General features: G+C 38.4%; 1 protein-coding gene across 2 annotated transcripts in view; it reads right to left on the bottom strand.

Moving 5' to 3' along the window:
* Positions 1–24,984, bottom strand: part of PGR (progesterone receptor) — a 91,921-nt gene that overhangs the window by 35,418 nt on the left and 31,519 nt on the right. For both annotated transcript variants that reach the window (XM_088140606.1, XM_088140607.1), the window contains exon 3: positions 24,057–24,173. In XM_088140606.1, coding sequence (XP_087996732.1) covers positions 24,057–24,173 — 117 coding nt within the window. The remainder of the gene's footprint in view (positions 1–24,056; positions 24,174–24,984) is intronic.

Raw genomic sequence — 24,984 nt, forward strand, 5'->3', positions numbered from 1 at the left:
TTCTTGATTTCAAATGCATAACTACTGTATGTAGCAGGGGACTTACATTTCATCAAGAAGTTAAGGTATATCTCCATGACTGAAATAGGGACATTAAAAAAAATCCTCACATTTACTATGTTCTGTTTCATACACAGATTCATACACTCTTGATAATATTAGTGTAAAAAAACAACTGAACTCAAATGTTTTATTTCGCTCACATTTCACTCTCTGACCACCTAGGCTCACAATCTTTTCCTTTTAAGCTGCAATGAGGAGTTTTAATGTATAAATAAACCCCAATTCAGACTGAGTAAAATCACCCAATCCTGGTGCTCTATTCAAATGATGAGTCTCATGACTGCAGCATAACTCCAGTGTTGCTCTTCATTTTAGAATAGGTTATCCCGAAACGAGGTTAACTCCATCCTTGTTAATGTTCCAGAAGTCCCTCAAGACCTGGCTATGCCATCAGGCCTGAGGGTCCCAAGGGACCGGTGAAATGTTGAAATGGCTCCAGTGCTGTGGTTAACAGTCACTCTCTCGTGAATGTGAATCTCTTGTGCCTTATGGTTGTTTACATTTTAATAATGGTTTTATATATTTATTGTTTCAATTAATTGTTGTATGCCACCCAGAGTCACTTTTTGTGAGATGAGCAGCCATATAAATTTGTGGGGTCCTTGGGGTTCTCTGAGCTTGGTTCTTTTATTTATTTTATTTATTTATATGTCAAATTTATATCACCGCCCAACTCCCCCAGAAGGAGGGACTCTGGGTGGTTCGCAACAAAACAATTTAAAATCAGTAAAAACATAAATAATACAAATATAAAATACAATTATTAAATACAACAAAATCCAAGAGATGGTGATATTATTTCAGTCTATGACCAGATAATATCAGTCAAAGGTAAGACTAGGGAACCAGCCAACCCCAAAACTGACTATTCCCATCCCCACCCCATGCGTGATGACAAAACCAGGTCTTCAGTTTTTTTCTGAAGTCTAAAAGGGAGGGGGGCCAATCTCACTTCTGGGGGAAGAGTGTTCAAAAGGCCTGCCTTTTCTTGCAAATGTTTCATTACCCAGCTAGGTAACATCTTCAGTGCTGAAATGGGATGGGGTTTGCTCGCTATTTATATACTGTGGCCTGGCTTGCCAGTGCTGGTGGGGGTGGGGGTTTGGTTTAGCTCCTCTGGTAGTTCCTTGATTAGCATCTGTTTACTGCTTGATTGTGTGCCTGGTGGTAACCTTTGCTATCTGGGTGATGACTGCTGGTGAGGCGATCTTCTAGTCTTTTGTCTCTTTTGAATAGTATGTAGATGCTGTTTATCTCTATGTGTCTGTTAATTGCTGCCTTGTCTGAATACCAAGCTTCCAAGAATTCTCTTGCATGTTTGGATTTAGCTTGGTCTAAAATGCTGACAGTTTCCCAATTAAAACTATGGTTAAATCTGTCCCTGTGTTGTGAGATTAAGGAGTTTTCATCATGTCTTCTGACTGCTAGTTGGTGCTCGTGGATGCGCTCTGCAACCCTTCTGCCTGTCTGTCCTACATAGTGTTTGTTACAGTCCTTACACTGTATGTTGTAGATGACTCCTGTTTTTTCTTCTTGGGCTACTGGGTCTTCTGGTTTACTTAGGATATTTTGGAGTGATTTTGTTGGTTTGTGTGATACAGAGATGCCATGTGTTGGTGGTTTCTGAGACGTTTCTGATGTATGGCAGTGTGATCCTTTTCATAGCTTTTGTTGGTTGTGTTGTATTAGGTTGGGTGGTCAGACACTTTTTGATAAAGTTGTGTGGCTATCCATTTTGTTGGAAGATGTTGTATAGGTGGTCTTTTCCCTTTTTCTGCTGTTCTGGCTTGCTGCAATGTGTTTGTGCTCGTTTGAATAACCAACAAATGCTGTTTATCTCTATGTGTCTGTTAATTGCTGCCTTGTCTGATCACCCAGATAAGCAAAGGTTACCACCAGGCACACAATCAAGTGGTAAAGAGATGCTAATCAAGGAACTACCAGAGGAGCTAAACCAAACCCCCACCCCCACCAGCACTGGCAAGCCAGGCCACAGTATATAAATAGAAAGCAAACCCCATCCCATTTCAGCACTGAAGATGTTACCTAGCAGGGTAATGAAACGTTTGCAAGAAAAGGACCAAGCTCAGAGAACCCCAAGGACTCCACAGTTCAACTTTGAGCTACACATATTCACCTCTGTTCATATAAATTTGATAAATAAATAAATATTAATTAATATTCTATTTCCTTCCTGGAGCTCAAGATGGCACACACATTTTTCGTAATTACTAAAAATGTAAAGAAGCAGAATATGAAAAACAGGAATAGATGGGCAATTTTCTCATCTATTGACTCCTAGTGGGGTCTGTCTAGGATCAGAGCTTTTTAACTTGGTCATAAATGATCTTGATGTAAGAGTAAGAAGAGAGCTGGCCAAGCCTGAAGATGATGTTCATGTATTCAGGGTGGTAAACACCAACATGCTTGTGAAGAGCTCCAGAAGGAAAACTTTAATTTGGGTAAATGATCAACCAAGCAGCAAAAGTGTTTCAGTTTAAGTAAATGTACAATACAAGACAGTGTTTTTATTTCAGTCTTTGACCTGCCTCAAATAAAAACACAAAATCTATGAAATTAGTAACTATAATATAAAAATATCCTATGTCTAAAACTGCAACAGCAGTGACTGTAGAGGTAAAAATATAAGGCTGTAAAAATCTGTAAAAAGCCATAGGGTTAACTAGAAGTTAAAACTTAATTAAAATTCACGTGTTAAATATATATACTACCTGAAAAGATATCTAAAAAGCTAGCAGTATAAGGTAGGGTAACAAAAGCTGTAAAACTCAGTAACTGGGGGTTAAAAACAACAGCCTAATTGCTAAATCTGAGCTATGTGAGACTAACTGGTTCTGACAGTCAATATATTTTGCCTGTTGCTGCCCAGAATTTGGATGGCTTTAAAAGGGGATTGGATAAATTCATGCAGGAGAGGTCTATCAAGGGCTATCTATCTTAAAAACCCAATGCTATTTCCAGGCTGGGGGTATACATTCTTCCAAATGCTAGTTGCATGGGAGCAATGGGAGGAAAAGGGTACGTCTATCTCCTGCCCGCAACCCCCCCAAAGGCATATGGTTGGACATTTTGAGAAAAATGCTGCACTAAGATGGCCTTGGCTGATCTACCAAGGCTATTGTTATGTTATACCAATAAGAACGCTGGGAGCTTGGTTGGGTTAAAAGAAAACAGTTGACCAAAGTCATCCAGTGAGCTTCCAAGGCTGAAGAGGGATTTGAATCAGTGTCTTACTGGCTAAATACAACCAAGGCCTAAATACAACATCAGACTGCATTTCAACTTCCCTTCTTTTTGTAACCACTTCCCACCCCTTAAGCAGCTAGCCATGTTGGTTTCTGCTAAACGCTACTATAATATGCATTGTTTAAGCTTCCAGTGTTGTTTCAATTTATTACATGACAGTTTCGTAATTGCAGAACTGTTTTGGCTGAAACCTCACCAAACCTCAGGCAGGAACATTTTGCAGAACGATTAAATTTAAAATTTAAAAGAGATACAAGGCAAATAAAGTTACCGCAGCACCCATCTTCATTTTACATGATTAATCCTTCTGCACAAAGGATGATATTGTTCTCCTCCAAAATGTTGCTGCTCGAAGTTTGGTGAGGTTTCAGCTATGACAATTCTGCAGTTATAGAACTGTCATGTAATATACTGAAAGCTTAACAGTTATCTAAGAGACTCTGATGATACGAGAGAGGACTTATAAGAAGACAAATTTCCATGATTTTTTTTATAGATTAAAACTTTTATAGGTTAAAAGTGCCCAGACAAAGTAGGTGCCTGCCAATTTTTCCTGACTCCCTGTATATCAAGATAACAGAACGCAACTACGCAGCTGAGATCAGCAATAAAGGAATATTACTATGAAGAATTAATATGTTAATACATTTACATGATGGGATATTAATTTTACAGCTGTGCTATCATGTCTCAGCAAGGCTAGTAGATGATTATACATGTTTTCATTAATTATTTTTGAAATGACTAGTGCTAAAAGAAAGCAAACCCTGCCCAAATGCAAAATCCGCCCAAATGCAAAATTCATCAGAGTGAAAAGAATAATTTCACTAGATTGCTTTCATTGCGAAAGACTGAAGGAAAGTCGTAAAAGCTACTTGCTTCATTTTAAAGGCAAGACCTCGGGCATCTGTTATGTTCAACAAGACAGAACACAGAACTATGAATGTCAAAGCAGGTCTGAAGCCTTTCTTAAATGGGCAAGGTCACTGTTGTTCTTGGATTCTCCCTGTTGTTTAATTAAATGAAATTCATCAAAAGATCCCACTCCCCTTTTTTGTTCTTGTTTTAAAGAGATTATCTGTTTTTAAAATGATGGCAAGAGTTAGGTGCCTTGAGCGGGACACAGGGGAACCTAACAGACACCACCACAAATAAACCCCCCAAAAGTATTTGCTACTTTACTATAGAACATTGATCTAAGCCTACCTGAAACATATAATTTATTGAACTAAAGTTGTGCTTAGTTTTTACTATTTGAATGACAAAATGGTGCATCTGATGAGAGTTTCCTTTGGGCTCATAACAGAAATCATTTATTTCTCTTGCTTGAAATAAAGAGTAGGTACCCACATGAAAGATCATCCTGGAGAAAATCTATCTACGCGGTCAGTAAGAGCCGACACCGACTTGATGGCATATAATCAATCTATCAACTAACGTGAACAAGCCTCACCATTCCAAATGACGGTAACCATTTATAGGCATCGAGGGAAGGGATAATCTCTTGCACCATCTTTCATTCAGTTAATAATCAAAGTTGTTTCCCTGTAACCTTTAAAGACTAGAAGATTTTGCTTATTGGCGTTTGATGACTGGAGGCTAGTTGGTACTAAACAGATTTACCAGAGAGTCTTTGCTTCCGGAATACAGAGAGAAGAGAGCAATTTTTTTTCTGTAGCTGAAACAGGAGAGAGAGGGAAAAAAGAGCCATGAAGGACCTGGGTTCTCAACACATGCAGTTTGCTTCTGAAGAAAGACTGGATCTGTCTGTTCACTGTATCTCTCTCTATTATATATCCATGTGGACACTTAAATCTCCAGGACTTTTCCTTTCCAGAGGAACCAGCCCTATCATGCAATGTTTCTTTTCAAGATGACCGCATATCAAAAGAATGTATTTTTAATGAAGAATACCTATCACCTTCTTCAAAGTGATAGAGGAGAAATAAAAGGGATATTGAAATAAAACCTATGTCCCCTTCCACGACACACATCCCTTTTATATTTTAACAGGATGCACGAGCTTGCTTACAATTACATTTTTTTCATCAGTGTATGGAATGAGATTTGTTAAAGGAAATCTCACTCCAGACGAGTGAGTGTAAGATACAGAGCCCATTTTGATACTTGGTCTTAGATGGAAAAGGTAGCAAGATCTTCATTGCCTCTTCACTTAGCAGATCATATTGCTTCTGAAATTCATCCAAAAGTAGTCTTCTGGTGATCTCTCTCTCTCTCTCACTCTCTCCTTTTGTCTCAATGTGGCATCTGAGGAGGGATCCATAATGTGTCCAAAGTAGTATAATCTGAACCTAGTCATGTGTGTCTTTAGTGAGAGCTCTGGGTTGATTTGTTCAATGATCCATTTGCTTGTTTTCTTGGCTGTCCACGATATTCTCAGGAGTCTTCTCCAACATCAAAGTTCAAAAGCATCAATACTCCTCCTATCCTGCTTCTTTAAAGTTCAATTTTCACTTCCTTAGAGTGTTACAGGAAATACCATGGCTTGCACTATCCTGATCTCTTAGGTATAGACACATCACAGCATTTGAGTATCTTTTCCAAGGCCTTCATGGCTGCCCTACCAAGTGCTCATCTGCGGCATATTTCTCGGTTGTTTGTTTGTTTACTGTGGATTGCTGATACTAAAAGGCAGAAACTATCCACCACTTCAATATTTTCATTGCCAGTTCCAAGTCTGCTTGTTGTACCTGTTGTCAATATTTTGGTCTTCCTTATATTTAATTTTAGTCCCATTTTTTCATGGTGCTCCTTGACTTGTATTACTAGAGCTTGCAGATCCTTTGCATTTTCAGCTGTCAGAGTAATGTCATCAGCAGAGCACAGCTTATTGGTGTTTCTTCCTCCAGTTTTAAAACCATGCTGATCATCGTCCAATCCAGCTACTCTTCAGCAGCTTCTGTTCGTCAGATTCCTCTTCAAAGTGGAATGTAATAAATGCTTCTGTTGCCTTCTGCCCAGCAACATGAAGAAACAAGGATGCCTGTAATTTTTCATATTTTTTATTGGCTCCACCTGCCACACAATAGAGCTCACTCTGGGCACTGTCCAAGGTTCTCAGTTATGTTCTGACACCATGTTATGTTTGTAGGCATAACAGAGATAGAAATTAATAAAGAAAGGCAGACCCAATGCATACTTTTACTGGTAGCTTACATCAGGAGTAAAGTGCTACCCCCATAACTGGCTCCTTTTATCTACTCTTTGCACTCTACCCTCAACTAAAACATTACAAATCATAACAGATGTTTGTCTGGATACTGCCACTGAGTGGATTCAAAATTCACCCCAAACATTTTATCTTAGAATCAGCTAACAGGACACATTTTTCCCAAGATATGATTTAAGATATGCTGCTATAGTGGCTAACCCTAGAACATTCAACTAAAGAGAAATTTGTTTATTTGAGTGATATCTTGCTTTTGTACAGAGCTTAAGGAGGCATACATGGTGCCTCTTCATCTATTTTTCTCAATAACAGCAAACTTGGGAGGTAGGCTGGATTAGGTAGAATGACTGGCCAGGGAGTTTCTACGGTTGTGGGTAGATCAAAGCCTGGGTCTCCCTGTTCCGAGCCCAACACCATTACAACAGACTGGAGGAATTTCAGAATTGTTTGGAAAAGCTAGCCTAACCACCATTACAGAGAATAGTGGGGAAGAACCATCTATGTGGCTGCAGGAGAAGGAAGACAGCAAAGTGTCTGCTGGGTAGTTGAGAGGTAAGCTGGCATTAGACTCTTCCCCAACTTGGCATTTTCTAAAATGCAGTCATCTTAGGAATTGGTCACTGAATTTGCTGGTTTACCTATTCCCTACTTTTGTCTATTTTGTGTCCCATGTCATTTAGACTGTAAAGCTAAAGGCAGACATTATGTTTTTAAATGACTTTATGTTCTTGATAAATATTAGGAAATCGGTTTTAGTAGTGGCAGCACACTAGGTTTATGGAGGCCCAAATTCCTGACCCATAGATTACCATCTTTCAGCCCAACATACTACATGGTTAATTATGGAGATAAAAAGGGGGAAAGACAGTAAAATTACTCTTGTTTTTTAATCATTCTTTTTAATTCCAAGAGTGCTCATATAATATATTCACAAAACAATGGTGTACGAAAACCAATTATTCATCCAACCTTGGAGACATGTCTATCAATGCTGTGGGAAGAAATCATTGTTCTACATTTGATAAGGGAAATGTGATCTATTTGCTGCATTCCTACACAATGATTATCTTCAATTCTTTATAACCTTATCTTAACAAAAAATAGCAAACATGGTAATATACACTGCTTGATCATTTGGCTCCTTCTGACTGCTACAGCAATTAAACAAACTGGGAAAAATGTTCATGGTTTGTATAGTTTTAAGAGCACCATTATCTTTGGCTTGTTCCTCTCCAAATATGTCAGAAACATAACCCTGGGTTCTTGGGTGGTGACTCTAGCTCGTTAAGAGACAAATAAAACAGGGATCCCAATTTTGGATAACTCTAAGTAAGCCACAGATAGGTCTGATTAAATATTCTGCTGGCAGAAGAAAACAAATGGGAGAATGGGAGTACTAGCACATTTGCTCATCTTTGATAATGTGCTGAGTACAGCCACGAAGTAATCCTCCAATTTGTTAGCTTTGGCATCAGGAATAGAACAGACTCTATTTCTGGATAAATACCATCTTCTGCAATGTAAGATTTTTGCTGGAGGAGAGCAGGTGAAAACGTAATGGCCATAGTCGTCTTTCTCTATATAGAGAGACAGGAACATGGACCTTTGGCTTCCCTATGGTGGACTGGTCCCTATCAGCCTTCATCCAAGCTATTATCTTCATGTCTGTACTCTCCCACTTCATTTTCCTTCCCCTTCCTATTCCCACTTAGAATACTTTTAAACAAACACACATTTTTCCATGAAAGGTCCTGCAAGGACAGGATGCATTTTGGAAGGAGCAGCTGTATCAGCCAGAAATCACTAGAACCAAAAAGAGGCATCCAATCAGCAATCAGGTAGAGAAAAAAAAATAGAATAATGAGGAACATAGCATCAGATGATAGGCGGACTTGGTCATGATGGAACCAAATACTTGTGTAGATTGTCTTTCATTCCATCCTTTCCTGCAACTCATTTCTTCCCACCTATTAACTTGCCCACTTTGTCACTTTCTCTGAAGAAATGTCCACCTTCATTCAGAATGTTGTAGAGAAATGTTCTGCAATTAAGTCCCTTAACAAGACATTAAGGAAAACAAATCCATTTATTAACATCATTATTGATTTATTCAGCTATATATTTACATTTCCCAACATTGTGGCTTACAACAATAAAAAATTCAATGAATATTTGATTTGACTTCTGGGGAAGCAATGGTGGCTCCACTCTCAGTTCTCTCATTGACCATGGTAGAACAAGGAGCCAGTGAATGGATCAGCTCAGAATTCCTCTCCAGTAAGGAGAGGACTTAAGATAGCCCATAATGCTCCAGACAATAGCTGTCCTTGAGAAGACTACAAGACTGTGGTCTCCAGTGGGTTTAGAGCTCTGGGAGCCAAAGCACTGCCATCTTTGCCCAAGATGCAGTCGGCACCTTTATGGATCCTTTCTTAATCACTTCTGGAAATTGCTTGTTAACATTTTTTTTTTTATATTAAGAACCTTCAAAATGGCAAGTTTCATTACAGCAGATGAGTTTCCTTCAATCTTTGGTGAAAGACGTTTTGTGCAAGTTTGTTAAAAAATTGGAATAAACAGCAAAAGGGTGATTAGAACATTGATTTTTGAAAGTTATAAACAAACTCAGGGGCCAGATGGACTTAATATAAGATTCTGAAATTCATTACAAAAATCCTTCCTGTGAGTTGTTTAGAATTCTATAAAAAATATATGAAAATATGAAGATTTTGAAATTAAACATAAGAAACCTTCCCATGGGAAAATGCTGTTGATTAGGAAAAAACATGATAAGATGGGACTTTGAAAGTCAGACACTAGAGAGAGCCAGGAAAAACTAAAGGTTACAATTAAAGGAGAAGAGACCCACTAATACAGAATGGACCAAATACTCTAACTTTGGAAGAATTCAAAGATATTTAGGAACAATGCACTCAGAAGTTACTCTTAAGACTATTTGCTATTATCAAAATGGATTTAAAAGGACTGAATGATGAGGCTTTAAGAATTTGTTAATAGATAAGAGATGAGATATGGGAAGTGGAGATCTTTTGTTGAAGTATTAGAGAAGGTAATAAGTTACTGAAATAGTTTGTACTTGTGATGAAGGGGGAAGTCATTTCTTTATATATCTCTTCTTTTTCCTTTACTATATTTTTTCTTTTTTTTTTTCCTTCGCTTTCTTAATATTTTTCTTTGCACTTTTTTATATTTTATTTTTACTTTTTATATTTTTCTTAGTTTGTAGTTTTTTATTTTTGCATTTATAAACTTTAATAAAAATATTATATAAAAATATTTAATTCAACATAAAGTAATTGCAATAGAATAAGAATAATATTCTCAAACTCTAAAGCAACATCAACTATTCTAAAGATCTTTTTCAATTTAATCATTGTTTAAAAACCCTGGAAAGACAAAACTGCTCATCTGGGATGGCAAAAGCTCCAAAATAGCCAAAGTTTTCCAAGAAGAAAATTTTACAAATGAGGCGCCATGCACAAAATTTTTTTTTAAAAAATCAAGAACCACATAATACAACTCATTTGATGAGGATGCTCAGCAAAAGTTCTGTAAGGATCATGGCAGGGTCTATATGTGTAGAAAGAAGGGAGCCATTAAGTAAAAAGTAGGACTGTACACTGATCTGGATTCAAAGGGCAAACTGTGATCTGAAGAGCATGTTGGTACATAAGTAGTACTTTCAGGGAACATCTAAACCAGTGTTTTTCAAACTTGGCAACTTTAAGATTCTCAGCATGCTGGCTGAGAAATTCTGGGAGGTAAAGTCCACACATCTTTAGGTTGCCAAGTCTGAAAAGTATTGATCTAAACTAAATACATATTTTCTAGGATCACCTGACAAAGAGCAGCTGTGTAAGTGGAAGAAGAGATACAGCTGTTTTAGGATGTTTCTGTCAAATTTTATGTGCCCACCTATGCATGTTCTGAATCATATCCTGCTCTTTGAATTCAGATGCTGCACAGCATAATAAAATATTAAAACCATCACTGAGTAGGGCTCAGAAACCCAGAAAAGGCATGGCAACAACAAATCAACAAATCAATTTTGTACTCACAGCGCAGGTAGCCAGGTTCTGCGCGGTGGCAATAAAGATCTGTCAACATCGGACAGGAAGCTGCTGAAAGGTTTTGCAGTAATGGACTATAGCCAACTAGTATTTTAGTTTGTATTAACAGTTCCCAAAGAGACCTGAAAATACTACTTCAAGAGTCAGGGGGCCTTGCTGAGTGGAATTGATTTTGGTAGGGGTGGACTAAGTAGGTGACCATGAAAAAACAGACAGAAATATCACCAACACATTTCAATTTTAGATATTATCATTTATCATCACCGATCAATAATTGTAGGATATCATAATTTAAGGAGTAATAATTACACTATAGGATAGGCCGTTTGACTTCATGTATAAATAACATTTAGGCGGCCAAATTATAATTATGATATAGATTTTACTTGATATTATTATATCTAAGATTTTTAAGTAGACATGTTATGTGCATTTTTAGTTGTACTGGTCTATGACTGTAATAAACTGATTGATTGATTGATTTTGTACTCACTGAGTTTCTGGATCATTTTCAACCCACTGCAATATTGCAAAAGCAGAATTTCCAATCCATTCTAAATACAATATTCATTCTACATCATCCCTACAGTGATCTAAATCATGCTGGCTGGGGAATTCTGGGAGTTGAAGTCCATACATCAAGTTGTCAAAGTTGAGAAACACTGACTTAAAAAAACTCATCTATTGGGAATATTATAAGGACTCTTACAGACAGTGGTGCAGTCCTGACACTGGAAAAATATTTCCCCGCACTGCCACTAATGACACAAATGGGGCAATGCAGTTGTGACCTGTAAAAAATCTTCAGAAATGGAAATGCATGTCTTCTGCAGAGGGGCCTATATTTCCACTGGTGGGGATTTTTGCTTTGCCCCATTTCACTCCCCACTTTCCGATTCCTGCAATAACTCCTAGTCATGGAAAGGTGCTAAAATGTGCAATTCCTTACATGATAGGTGTGGCATGTGGGTTTTCTGGCTACTGCTGAGCTGGCATGAGTCAGCAGAAGAAAAAAGGGGGGAAAAATGGGGAGAATAAGCTGAGGAATGGCTTTGACGTGCAGCTGTCACAAGGGCTGATGAACTGCCCTGGCTGTTAATTGGACCGCTGTGGGGCAGAGGAAGCAGCCTTCTGCTTGGCCAAACCTAGTATACAGGTATTGGGGTGCTAAAGTCCTGGGAGATGCTGCCAGTCTGAGCTGGAGAGAGGGAGAGAGAAGAAAGATGTAGAGACACGTGGCCACTTTGAGGGTTTCTGCTCTAAGACATCCAGGCAGAATGTGCTTGTGGAGTGATTATGTGAGAAGTTGCTGGAGAGAGACATTGCTGTGAGTGTGCTAGACTGTTGGAGTGGGCAGAGGCCGCTGCCTGAACGAGAGAGGAGGGGCAAAGACATTGGCTGGAAGCTCCTCTGGGAGAAAATAAGGGAAGACCCGGACAGAGGGACGTCCTTCACCCCAAACCCAATTCAGATGGGGGCAGAGAGAGAAAGCTGTCTGCAGAGAGATGCCTGGAGCTCTTGGGGAAGTCCCAAAGCAGGGGCGCACACCTCCGAGAAAATTAGCCAATTTCCTTCCTACCTCTCTTAGTGAAAAGAGGAGGGAGTTGGTAGCTAAGCAACACAATGGGGAGTTGCTAGCAAATAGCTTTGCACAAGAGGTAGAAAAAGTTGGAGCCTTTCAAGAAACAGGAGGAAGGAAGAGACTTTCTACAGGGAAGTTTGGGCACACTGTATATAGTTCTGGATTTTTTTCCTCCTAACACCCATAAATATACCTGTATGTAGTAAAAGAGACAAAAAAGCCTCCAGGGTCTCCATCTCTGTGAAGCAGTTGTTCTGCTCAGTCACACCCTCACACACAGTCATAAAAATATCATTGGTCACACAGTGTTAGGACAATGTTTCTCAAGCCTAGCAACTTTAAGATGTGTGGACTTCAGCTCCCAGAATTCCCCAGCCAGCATGGCTGGCTGGGGAATTCTGGAAGTTGAAGTCCACACAGTTGTGAAGGTTGAGAAACACTGCATTAGGATAGTAAGTCACAGGGGTTAACCAGGAATGGGGGATTGTTGTGAGAATGACTGGCATTTAAGGCCTTCTTAAAATATGTTTCAACAATCAATCTCTTTGTCCCCAGTTTCCCCTCAAATCAACTCTAACAATTATTAGAGAAACAACGGGCAAATGTGTGCAGAGATATATGGGGGGCAGAAGAGAGGGAACACCCGCCTGCTGAGGTTCAATAGAAACTGCAGAGCGGGACAAGATTGCCCTCACTGGCCATCACGAATGATAGCAGCTGGCAGTTCTCTGCTCAACTACGGGCAGAAAGGTTGGATTGAACTGACTGAAGGTTTTCTCTGAATTTTAGACTCCCAAATCCATAGAACCAACCAATCTTGTACTGTTTTGATGGCCAAATAAATGTCAAGGTAGTTTTTAAAAAAAGCCTAATCAATCCTGTATGTGTGAAAGTGGTTTGAGAAGGACTGAAAGGCTGTTCATCTAAACATACACACAAACATTATATAAATTATATACCCACATTTTAGTACATAAGGAATATATGACTTGGAGGATCTTCCCCTTTATCTTTTCTTGCATGTAATTCAAACATATTTTAGAAGAAGGATTGCTAGAATACAGATGATTGAAATGCTGCAGATCAAAAACTGGAGGCAGCTATTTTGGCAGCTGAAATTTGATCCTACCTATGATTTCATGGAAAAGGATTTGCACTGGCAACTTCTCTTCCTTCTTGCTCTCTTTTTCTGTCTCAAGGACGTGTTGGGACTACAACTCTCTGTTTTCCCAGAAATCATGCTAAAGCTTAGGTCCATACTAGCTAGACATTCTGAGAGTTACAACATAATTGCATTTGGAAAGTGTCAGGCTGGGGAAAGGGACACCAAGCTTCAGCAGAAGCACTTTAGAAATAAAATAGGAATGGAGATCAGAACTCTGTTGCTGCTGCCATGATACCAAACCTTCTCTGAGCAAAGAAGGAATAATCAGAGAACGAAAGAAGGTTGCAAGCTCCTTTCCTCTGCTTTGCACCACCCCTTTCACCCCAAATGCTCTCAACTAGGCAAATTCTCAAATGCTGAAAAAGGATACTAGTGTTACCCGGCAAAACAGGGACACTAGAGAAACAAAAATTTGTCATTGGACAATAGTCTTTTTCAGACAGGAGGTTCACTTGTTTAGTCAACCTGAGAGCAAGGCTTCACACACTGCCTCCATCCCCAACTCCATGTACACCAGTGTTGTCCAAACTTGGCCACTTTAAGATGAGTGGACTTCAACTCCCAGAAGTTGGGGAATTCTGGGAGTTGGTCCACTCATCTTAAAGTGGTCAAGTTTGGACAACACTGATGTACACAATGCCAAGGACTTAAGGAGAAAGGCTTCACGCACACAAACTGTACTGTACACACAAAAGCTCACATGTACATAGGAATGAAAACCTTGCAGACTCCTAATTGCATAACATGTTGTTTATAAAATAAGTAATACATATTATAGTGAATCATTAATACTAATGATTAATGACATTGATATTGATAAAATAAATAATATTATAAAATAATAACAGCAGTAACAGAGCTGGGATGTCTTACTCATACTCTGAATGAAGATGTGTCATTTTGGCAGCATGTTTTAGGACAACCTAAAAGGTGGATGAACTCAATGACAGTGGCGATGAGTGTTGAAAGACCAGGTTAGGGACAGATTGTCATGGAGAAAATCTACCTATGTGGTTGCTAGGAGTCGAAAATGACTTGATGGCAGGTAATCAATCAAGGGGTGTTAACGGATACTTGATCCATGTTAGCAGCCTAAACATATCCATAGACTATAAGTTATATTCTTAGAATTAGAAATCAATTTTATTTCTCATATCATGTATCATTTGCATGTAGCATTTCCTGTTTCTGGTTTCTAAAATCTGGAGTATGGAAAAGTAATAAATTTCTTTCAAATCCCACTTGCTGAGAAATGTATTAAAATAACTTATTTGAACTATTGAGGTTTGAAACATATAAACATTTTTCCCTAGTTTTTGTTCACAATTGCTGTAGCTTCCGTTAATAACGATGTAAGATTGCAGGGTGTTGCTTGCATTATTAACTCATATTTTAAACCTATTGAACAGAGACTTTTAACAATTCATCTATAAAACATGCTTCATCTTATTGCACACACTATGATTTGTGAATGTTGTAACTGAACTGCAGTTTAAATATACATATGTGTGAAAATACTTTAATCAGAGTTTTAAATCAGGTTAGTGAAATTGTTTTTCTAATGTTATATATCACATAGCTCAGTAATTACATTCACACTTAATTAACTTTTGAAATTAAATATTAATGGCATGTGCTAGCTGGAAAATATTTATCTCTTGTAGAAGTTATATATTTTTTATCAAGACATCTTCAGACCAAAGTATAGACAGAAGACTGATTTTAAAATCAACCATTTGAGATTTACTGTAGTTTGCAAATGATGCTACCAGAATTATAATCCAACAGGAAAAAAAACAATACTAGTTTGCCTCTGTATATATATTTACATTAATGATCTATAGAAATAGATTCAAAATCCACTTGGCCACATTCCATCATGGATACTGCACTTCCTGATTTGTGGCACAATTTCCAGATCAGAAGTTGGTGGAATGGAATCTAATTTGGGTTGAATTGCAAAGACATATTGCTAGATTTTTCTTCCATAGTGAAGAAAGGCATAATTCTAAGGATGACATTCTCAAACGGTGCAATGATGTTATGGTATAATAGCTACAGTGAAATCCATGGAGGCAGTAAGTCTAAACATACCTGGGGTAGCTAATGTCACAGAAATCAGTATCTCCAACCAGAGGTAGTATGTTCGCCTTTTAATTAAAAGTAGTGGAAGCCAGAATATTGAAGACCAAAGCACAATCTGCAGTGACAGTGCCTACTGACCCCCAAAGACATCTTAGAAAATAAAACACTGGGTGACTATAACCCAGCTTTTTACTCGGCTTCTGGTAAACGGGTGATTTGTGCCTGGCCACACCCAGTCTGAAAATCATTTTGTGAGAGTATAAATTCCAAGAATGCCCCCTGACTCAAAAATGGACACCCTGGGAATAGGACACAAATATGCACTGATTCAGGAAGCAAAGCACAGAATCCTTGTGAAAGCATAGCTTTCCTACTGATTCAGATTTATTACAAATCCTGAGTTGCATTTAACAAATATTTAGAACAAAGTATGAACAATTTTTTTTTTTTTTTTTAAAAGCAATTTGCTGCTAGCGTTTGGTTGCCTTCTTTCTCCACTGAAGTGTTTAAGCAGTACCTAACGGCATCATCTGAATCATGCACATTTAAAGACATTCAGATGCAACAGTCATAATTGCATAAAAAAATAATTTTTAATTAATGCTGGGCTGTTTGTATATTCTGTTTTGACCATGCCTTACTAGTACCAGCTTGTATGCTGGTTTTAAAAAAGACTACAAATCACACTTTGAATCTTACCTTGAATTAATTGTATTTGCTGTTACCTCTATATGTAGGATAGTGGCTTCATCTTAGCTCTGTCCCTGTTCTGTGTCTGAATGAAATTGCTCAAACAACCGGAAGATCTACTGGTGGTTCTGCAGACCTCCTCCTCCATGTGCCTAGTGAGACAACCCTTACCCCTCATTAGGAAGACTTTGATGACAAGCTCCCCTTTCTACAAATTGGCTACCTAGCTTTGCAGAAGCATTACTAAATCAGTCAATCAATCCCCCCTTAAATAGGATTTAAGACTGATTTTATCCATACTTTATGATGGAGATATATTCAAAGCATATATCTGATCATAAAAAGCAATGATTAATAGAGATATTTGAACAGGTTGACCTAAAAGCCTTCTGAAATCATCAGTATTGTCCATCCACTTTTTCCCCTTAAATTTAGCTGTTCAAATTTGGTGGTGGTGGTTATAAAAGAGACTGCTTGGGGTCACACCCTAAACGGAGGCAAAGCCAGGATAAAGTGCATCAATCCAGGAGAAAATCTAAATTTGACTTCATTTACATGTGATTAAATTACATTAATTAAATATAGTTAATAAGGTTATTCCTGAAGTATTCTTAGGACACTGGGTGGCACCTATGGTCTTTGGCAACTATACATGGGCCTGAGCCTCAAGTTCCATTATTTGCACTAAATTCTGTGCAATAATTAACTGCACATTTTTCTTCCTTAAGAAGCAAAATCAAGATTAACCTTACATCAATAAATTTCGTGAACTGACTTCATTTAATTCATTTAATTACCTTTATTTAATTGCTCACTCATTCACTTTTATTTGCAGGAAGATAAGAGAACCTGTGACTCAACAGATGTTGCTAAATTACATTCTCACCATCCTTTGCTGTTGACTATGTTGGCTAGAATATAGAATGCTGCAGGATAGCAACATCTGGCAAATCCCAGGTTTTTCAACTTCCTACAAAGAACAGTAAATCCTTATGAATAGGAAAAGGAAGTAATAATAATGGATTTCTTTTTTTGTTCAGGAATCTGCCAAAAGCACCCCATGTTTCCAATAATGTCCTTCACATTTCTTCTCCATTTCAGCAGTTGGTGAGAGAATTTGCTAATCCTTAGTTCAGCTAATCCTTAGTTCAGCAGTCGGCTTCCCAAATGTCAGACTTCTCTCAACCAACTAGGCAAGAGACTACAAGAATAGATTTCCAAGAATACAAAAGCTTCTGCTAAACAGAGAAAAGCTAATGAAGCTATTATGAAAATATTCCAGCAACTGCTATGTATAAAATGCAAGCTTTATTTATAGTGAAATCAAGGTTCAACTTCTTACCCCTCTTCTATCTGTGCTGTGTTAACAAGCTAAAACTTTCTTCTGGGTGGGAGGACAGTTTCCACCTCTCTCTTTTTTTAGTAATGGACTTGTCAGGTATCACGCTGTTTGCTTGTGTCTGTGTGAGACTTGGCTTTCACATCAAAATCCATAAATTGCATGGAACCACTAAGCAAAGTTTGCAGCCTTGAATTTTTTTAATGTTTTGGAGAAAGTAAAGAGAAAATTGGGTAACTTAAACCCTGCAGACATAAAAAACAGTCCAATTAAAATGCCAGTTTTGCCCTTTAAACCCGCTCCAAAATCCCAGAAATACAAAAAAGGACCCAAAAACTTCAACCCACCTATTCCAATGATATCACAGCCTCACTGGCTATGTCCCTTGAAGTCCTCAGACTGGAAGTCCTAGTAGGATCCCAAGGCTGAAGAAAAGTGCTAAAACAGCATTGATATGTGTGTGTGTGTATGTGTGTGCATGCGCACGCACATGTGTATGTGTATGCCTTCAAGTCAATGTTGACTCCTGGTGAGTGCCTGGACAAGTCCCTGCAGTTTTCTTGGCAAGATTTCAGAAGTGGTTTCCATTGCCTTCTTCCTGGGGCTAAGAGAGAGTGACTGGCTCAAGGTCACCACCCAGCTGCCTTTTTGCCTAAGGTGGGACTAAAACTCTTGGTCTCCCAGTTTCTAGCCTGGTGCCTTAACCAATACACCAAACTAGCTATACCATATAGCATTACACCATGCTATACCATATAGCAGCTTAATAATTACAAAAGAGGCAGAGAGGTAACATTCCAACATTATGCAAAACAGAATTGGTTTGGACATGCATGAAATAGATATCCTGATTTCTTTAATAAACTACAGTTGAAATGAACTTTACCTTAATATTACAACCAAAACAGACCAATGTAAATAAATATTTAATGTAAATAAATAAAGAACTTATTGGCTGTATGCAGACATAATGTTCCCAATCCAATAAACTAAAGTTTAGCAGGCCAAGAATGAGAAATGTGGCCCATTTTCACCTTTTTCCTATATCTCTTCCATGTTAGGTTTCCATGGGCATGTTGGTGGAACTGCTTCTCCTCTTTTATGAAACACCTTTGATACATGGCACCTTTGTGAGCAAGATAGTCTTTTCTCACTTTTTTTTACCAATTTTCCTTCATAGTTCTTTAAAAATCAGACTGTTCAACATTAAAATGTTGTTATGCTCCAGGTGAATTCTGCCAACAGCAGGTCAACTGATAGCTTTGGGGTAAACAGCATTGTCTCTATGACTTGTATAGGCCATCCATGTTTTTTTCCTCTGTAGTCTACCTCTTCTCTGTAGGAAATGATTCACTGATTTAATCATATCTTTTCTAAACCACTTTGTCCTTCTAAATTATTACTCAACCCAAAATTCTTCTAGAGACTACTGATATGGGGAAAAAGCAGGATTCTCCTTCATATACTATTATGGAGATAGAACTGTTATTCATAACTGAGATTAAAGTAATAATAGCAAATGTATAAGACCAAAAGTAGGGCAAGAACAAGAATCTGAGCTAAAACTGATCAGCAAATGTCTGAACCAGATAAAATAAAATCAGTAAAATCAGGTGTTGTCGTTGAGTCATATTCATTAAAACCTGCCTTTACCGTTCACAGGCCAATGTTGAACGACTTAAGCCCGGTCTCTTTGCAGCACAAGTTAGTTATGTTAGTTGTTCATAAAAAAGTGTCATCGCTATTCATGGCATCGAACAGAAGATGTAAGAACCTACCCCAAGTTCTTGCAATTTAAAATTCAGCCCACAGCTAAACAAAGAATAAAAGGATCGGAAATCACATAAACCAAGGAAGAATTTGCAATCATTTCATTTGGGTGTGCTTAGCTTAGTTACTGAAATTAACAGTATATGGAATACCTTACACAAACCTATTTTGAGGAACATTGATCTTGAGTACACAGAATGTTTCAGAAATACCATCAGAATATTCTGGCATTCCAGAGGTCCATACAACCATGATTCTGCTGTTCATTCACAAATCTTTAGACCTGGGACAGGGTGTGTTATGATCTGCTCCCTGATTAGAGTTTTGTCTTGCCTGTTATTGCATTTTGGGTTTTGTTCTTTCATGAAGCGCTGTTGGCTATTACTGGTGATGATGATGTTGGTGATAAGTGTTATATTGAGGCTTTTATGTTTTGTTCTCCATTTTTTCATTCAAACACGTAAGCCGCCTAGAGTTACCTTGTGACTGTCATCTCTGGCTTTTTATTTTTTTTAAAAAAAAAATCACGGGAAAAAAGCCAAGAAAGGGTTAGGATAGTTGGGTTGTTTTGGCTTTGTTGTTTGGAAGAGTGGCTCTAAGTGGCTCTAACAAGTGGCTCTAACAAGCCTCCTTCCTTCCATACTCTGAATTTTTATTTCATTGCCATATGCAATGTATGTATGTTGGTGTGTGTGCATGCGTGTGTGCACACACATATGCTAGTTGAGGAACAGAAACAGATACAGTGTGAAGTCCTTTCTTCTTCTCCATCTCCCACCACTGGCCCCTGGTGGTCAATCTCCAACACTTCCACAGAAAGATGTAGGTATGTCATGATTAGGTCTTCCCACACATATTTCCATTCTTGAAGAATTCAATGGAAAGATATTGTGACTGGGCAATGTTACACGGGTCACTTGATCAATCCAGAAACTGCGGACTACAAAATGTAAGAACAGAGCTTCACATTTCTACATTTCTGCAAGCACATTTTTTTTAAAATGAGAGAGAGAGAAAAAGAGAGAGAGAGAGAGAGATCTTGGGCTCTTTGTGCATTTAATAAAGTAAATGTTTACCTCCCAGCTTTAAATTTATCTCGAAAATCTTGCCCTTCCTGTTCTTGTTTAATTTGCTATCCCAAAATAGGAGAAGAAAATCCAAGACATTGTTCATTTCAATATGCAGAAATTGAATGACTGCTCCCAATCACTTTTAGTTCAGGAAAAATCTCAGCCAGATTATACATCGGACAGAGAAAATGTTGCTGTTTTTAGCTTTTAAAATCATTAAAAGAAATCATGCTTTCCTTAAGGTGCTAGTAAGAATTAATACACAGAATGGACTGCTCAACTCTCAAGCTGACAGATCAAAGTTATTTATTTACTTACTTGGAGACTGAGGCATATGGCTTAGAAGACAGTTTATGGTATCATAAAACATATAATACAGTGGTACCTCGGGATACGAACTTAATGCGTTCCGTGACTCTGGGCATATCCAGAGTTGGTCGTAACCTGACGCAAATTTCCCCATAGGGTTCAATGTAAATCCGGTTAATCCGTTCCGCCCTCTGAATTTGGTCGCACCCCGAAGCAAATTTTCCCATAAGGTTCAATGTAATTACCGTTAATCCGTTCTGGCGTCTGCGGACCACACATCAGGGGCGGGAGAACGGCCGGGCGCGGCGCGGCAGGAGAACGGCCGCGGACCACGTGTCAGGGGCAGAAAAATGGCTGCGGTCCACGTGTCAGGGCGGAAAAATGGCCGCAGACCACGTGTCAGGGCGGAAAAATGACTGTACCCCAAGGCGGAGTTCGCACATCAAGGTAAATTTTTGTGGCCAGAGCCACAAAACCCGAAAAGTTCGATAATAGAGCCGTTCGTATCCTGAGGTACCACTGTACCTTAGAAACAAGCTAATCCAGACACTGTAAGAGAGCAGCATTGCTGTTATTTTAAACAAAGGCCAACAATCCAAACAGTAATAAAAAAGAAGCCAGGATTTCAATAAATACATAATAAAACATTTTAAGAGATACTCTGTCCACAACTTCATATTAAAAGGGCTATCCATAATTACAATGTTTGAAATATGCTCCGGATCTTATAATACCTTCGCCATGCATGTTTTACTGGAAAGGACCATCTATAACTTGGAAGCCACTAGAAAGGAAATGCAATGTCTTGTGTCTAATAACCAAATTAACCTTGCAAGCACAGGACAACAGTCTGGAAAGGAGCCACCGAGGCGTTCAATTCCAATCTTCTGTTCAGTGCCAGAATTGAAATTAGAACACCCCCACAAAATACAATTTCTACTTAAAGACATCTCTTCAATATTTCCTCAATAACTGGTCCCATTCAAACAACTTTTACAGTTAGGACATTTTCCTAGCAGTCATCCAGAATCTGCCATCTCTATTTTATTCCGGCTCCTAAAGTCTGGAATGATAGAGAACAAACTATGGCATTCTTCTCTATGACAGCTATTCAGATGAAGACTGCTATCATGATCACCTGCTTGATCTTCTCAAAACAAAACATATGTAGTACTACAAACCCTCCTTGTGGGATTCAATTTTCAGTTACCTGATTATCCCTATCACTTTTATTTGGACCTGTTCCAAATAAATCTGAATCCTTCTTAAAGTTTGGTCCCCAAAACTAGACACAACATCCACAGTATTCTGCAGAAGAGAATAACCATCTCTACATTAGATCTTAATGTTCAGGTAGCTGTGATGAGATCAAATAATGCATACTGAAATTATTCAGAGCTTTGAATTGGGCCTGGAACCAGTGCCTTTGCTACAGAATTAGAGTCTGTATCTAACTTGCTTTTCCAACCAGCAGCCAAGCTGCCATGTTCAGCACCAACTGAAGTTCACAAACCATCTGCAAAAAAAGCTCTACATTACAGGTTGTTCTTGTTTTTCCCTCTGTAGGAGATCAATCTATGCGCTGCCAAGGCAACAGTTCATCTTATTAGACAAAATTATGATCCTGAATGTGACCAAGGTAGTTAAAGGCATTCTTACTACTACAACCTGTACAACCACTTTTAACTTAAAGATGCATACAGCCCTGCTCAGGAGCTTCCGGGAAGGTTTCATTCATGATTCTAGTTTCTCCTGGAGGACCAGATAGCTTCTTACAGCATTATAGGCATTATACATCCAAGATCACAAGGGGAGAAAGAAAAGAATGAATGAGAAAGTCCACTTCATAACTGCTACTGCCTTGAAATAGATGTTTTCCTCTGAACTTTGTTTCTGGGGTAAGTAAAGGCATGAATTGGCAGAGCCCAACTTTTCGGGGAGAGTGAACTGTGGGAATTTGGCAAGATTTTTTAATTTTAATTTCAGTTGTTAAACTTGTTCAATGGGAATTACATAATGCCTTTGTTGATAAGCTTCAACAGCTTCTATGGAACCCACAAAAAAGGAGTTCAGAGGCAACTTCGTGCCCACAAATTGAGCAGGCCCTGCGATACACAAATAGCATGCCAAGAATGATGGCTCTGATGTGGAAACGGCACACTAGAATTTTTTTTCTGAGAGCTCATTCTCCTGCTGCCAAAACAAGACCACCCATAAACAGGGAGGTATCCGCATGCCCAGAAGAACTGCAGTATTTATGTCAATACATATTTAAATACATATAAAGATCTTCCAAGGAAAATTATTCCAAAGTCCAGTGAGAACTGAGCCTTATTAGTGACTATATGGCTCAGACCTCTTGGGAGAGGGGATGAGAACCAATGGAGTGGAACGAATTTTTTTGCAAGAATGGCTGGCAACCACTTTGAACTGATGTCCTCTAACAGAGCAGGAAAATAGAGTATGAATCAAACAAACAAACAATTGCATTTATTGTAGATTCAATTTGTTTATAATGACTATCATTCTGATGTATAAAGCTTTTTCTTTTAAATTACTAATAAAAGAAACCTCACATTGTTAAACTCCATTAAGTTGGGCTGCCAAATTTTCATATCTCTGGATATTTGAGAACACAATATGAGCTCATATTCTAGTGACTAAATCATAACATAGTTCCCAATCTTAAAATCTAATGGAATAAAATTGAAAACAACACAATGAATCTACTATTTCAATTTCAATTAAATTGGAAATGCAATGACTTCTAATCTAATTGTTGTTAAATTTGATTTACAAAATTGGTTGAACATCTTCTTCATCCAGGCCTACCCACCCAAATAGTCCTTGGGTTTATAATGCTTTTTTTCTTCCTAGCATTTTTCCCACATGTGCAGGGTCCACTTTTTAGACTGAATATTTCTTTGAGGCCTGAGTTTTCCATGCTAATACAAGGAATTAATTATGTCCCACCAGAATAGGTTGATCAATATGCCCCCTTTCACTTGTGCATGGTAGTTTTCACAGTTTGAATGATATAATGGTGTTATTACATGTTAGGTTTGGGATCATGAAGCAGGGCAAGGGGGAGGAAAAGACAACATATGGATGATGATGTCATAACACAAATGCTATGACTTATATACTTGCATTCAATGCCATCATGCAAGTATATAATTACAGCTTCTTCATGACATCATCCCAGTCTGTTATGCATGCCACAGGGTGGGAATGTTATGCAAAGCAACTGGCATTGCGGCACATATACTTCAAGACATGAATCACAAAATCTAAGACAGACAATGGAATGGATCACCAAGCAAGACTTAAAGGCTGTCAGATCCTAAGTACCCTGATCCAGTTTAGTGGCGCCTTCAGTGCAGAAGATACTTGTAACGATCACTCTCCATGAATCAAAGATTTCAAAGTGCCTACCTCCAAGTATCATGCCAGCTTGACAGCACTTTCTCAAGCGACACGCAGGGCAGTTTTTCCGACGAATCTTATCCACTATGCAGTCATTCCGCCCTGCACATAGATAGTTATGTTGACCTGCAAGAAAAAGAAAGAAAAAAAAATACAATGCAGTGAAGTGGTCTGAAGCACAGCTTTAACAGATAACTCAGAATTGAGGTATCTCCATCCAACTGGAAGAACTTCCAAATCCAATCATTTTGAAGAGGAAATAAGCTATATGCATACATACTTTACTCTCCACCAAATCAGTGAGATGCAATCAAAGCTAATGCAAACTTATTCAGGACACAGCTTGTACCATAGAAAAGTTGCCATAATGGCTGTAACATATACAGAGAAGTAAATCCTGTTGGCCCCATCTCTGCTGGCCTTTAGAAAGCCATTAAAAATATGGTTCTTTCCTTGGGTGTTGAAGCCAAGTTGACTGGAGTCCCATCTGGAGGGATGTAATATTAAATTTGGATCCCTGGCTGTTTTTTGGTGGTTGTTTTTAATGCGACTGTTTACTTGTGGACTGACTTTATGCTGCCCCAAGTCACAATTGATCAAGTTGGGCAAAGAAAAGGCAATGGCAACAATCTTGTTTTCACGCTATGCCATCAAAAACAGCCAGCATGAAATGAAAGTAGAAAAGAGAGATGATAAGCAACTCTTGCCTGTTCCAAACCACTTGGCAGCCTACTCAAAAGTTCACTACTTCTACTTCTTGTACACTATGACGTTCCAATAAACTACTCTCCCCTAACTCAGCCAAGCCTCCAAACAGAATAAAAGGACACCAGACCTAATCAGGATGGATGCAGAGATATTTTACCTGTTTACTGGAATATTATTCTGCACCTTCGATTGTTAATAAGAGAAAAAAAAATAATCCCCATTCTAAAAT

Source organism: Python bivittatus, unplaced genomic scaffold (genome assembly GCF_059951505.1).
Source record: "Python bivittatus isolate LINGU-HERP-01145 unplaced genomic scaffold, Pbiv_v1 ctg000340_np1212, whole genome shotgun sequence".
In the NCBI taxonomy this organism is placed as follows: domain Eukaryota; kingdom Metazoa; phylum Chordata; class Lepidosauria; order Squamata; family Pythonidae; genus Python; species Python bivittatus.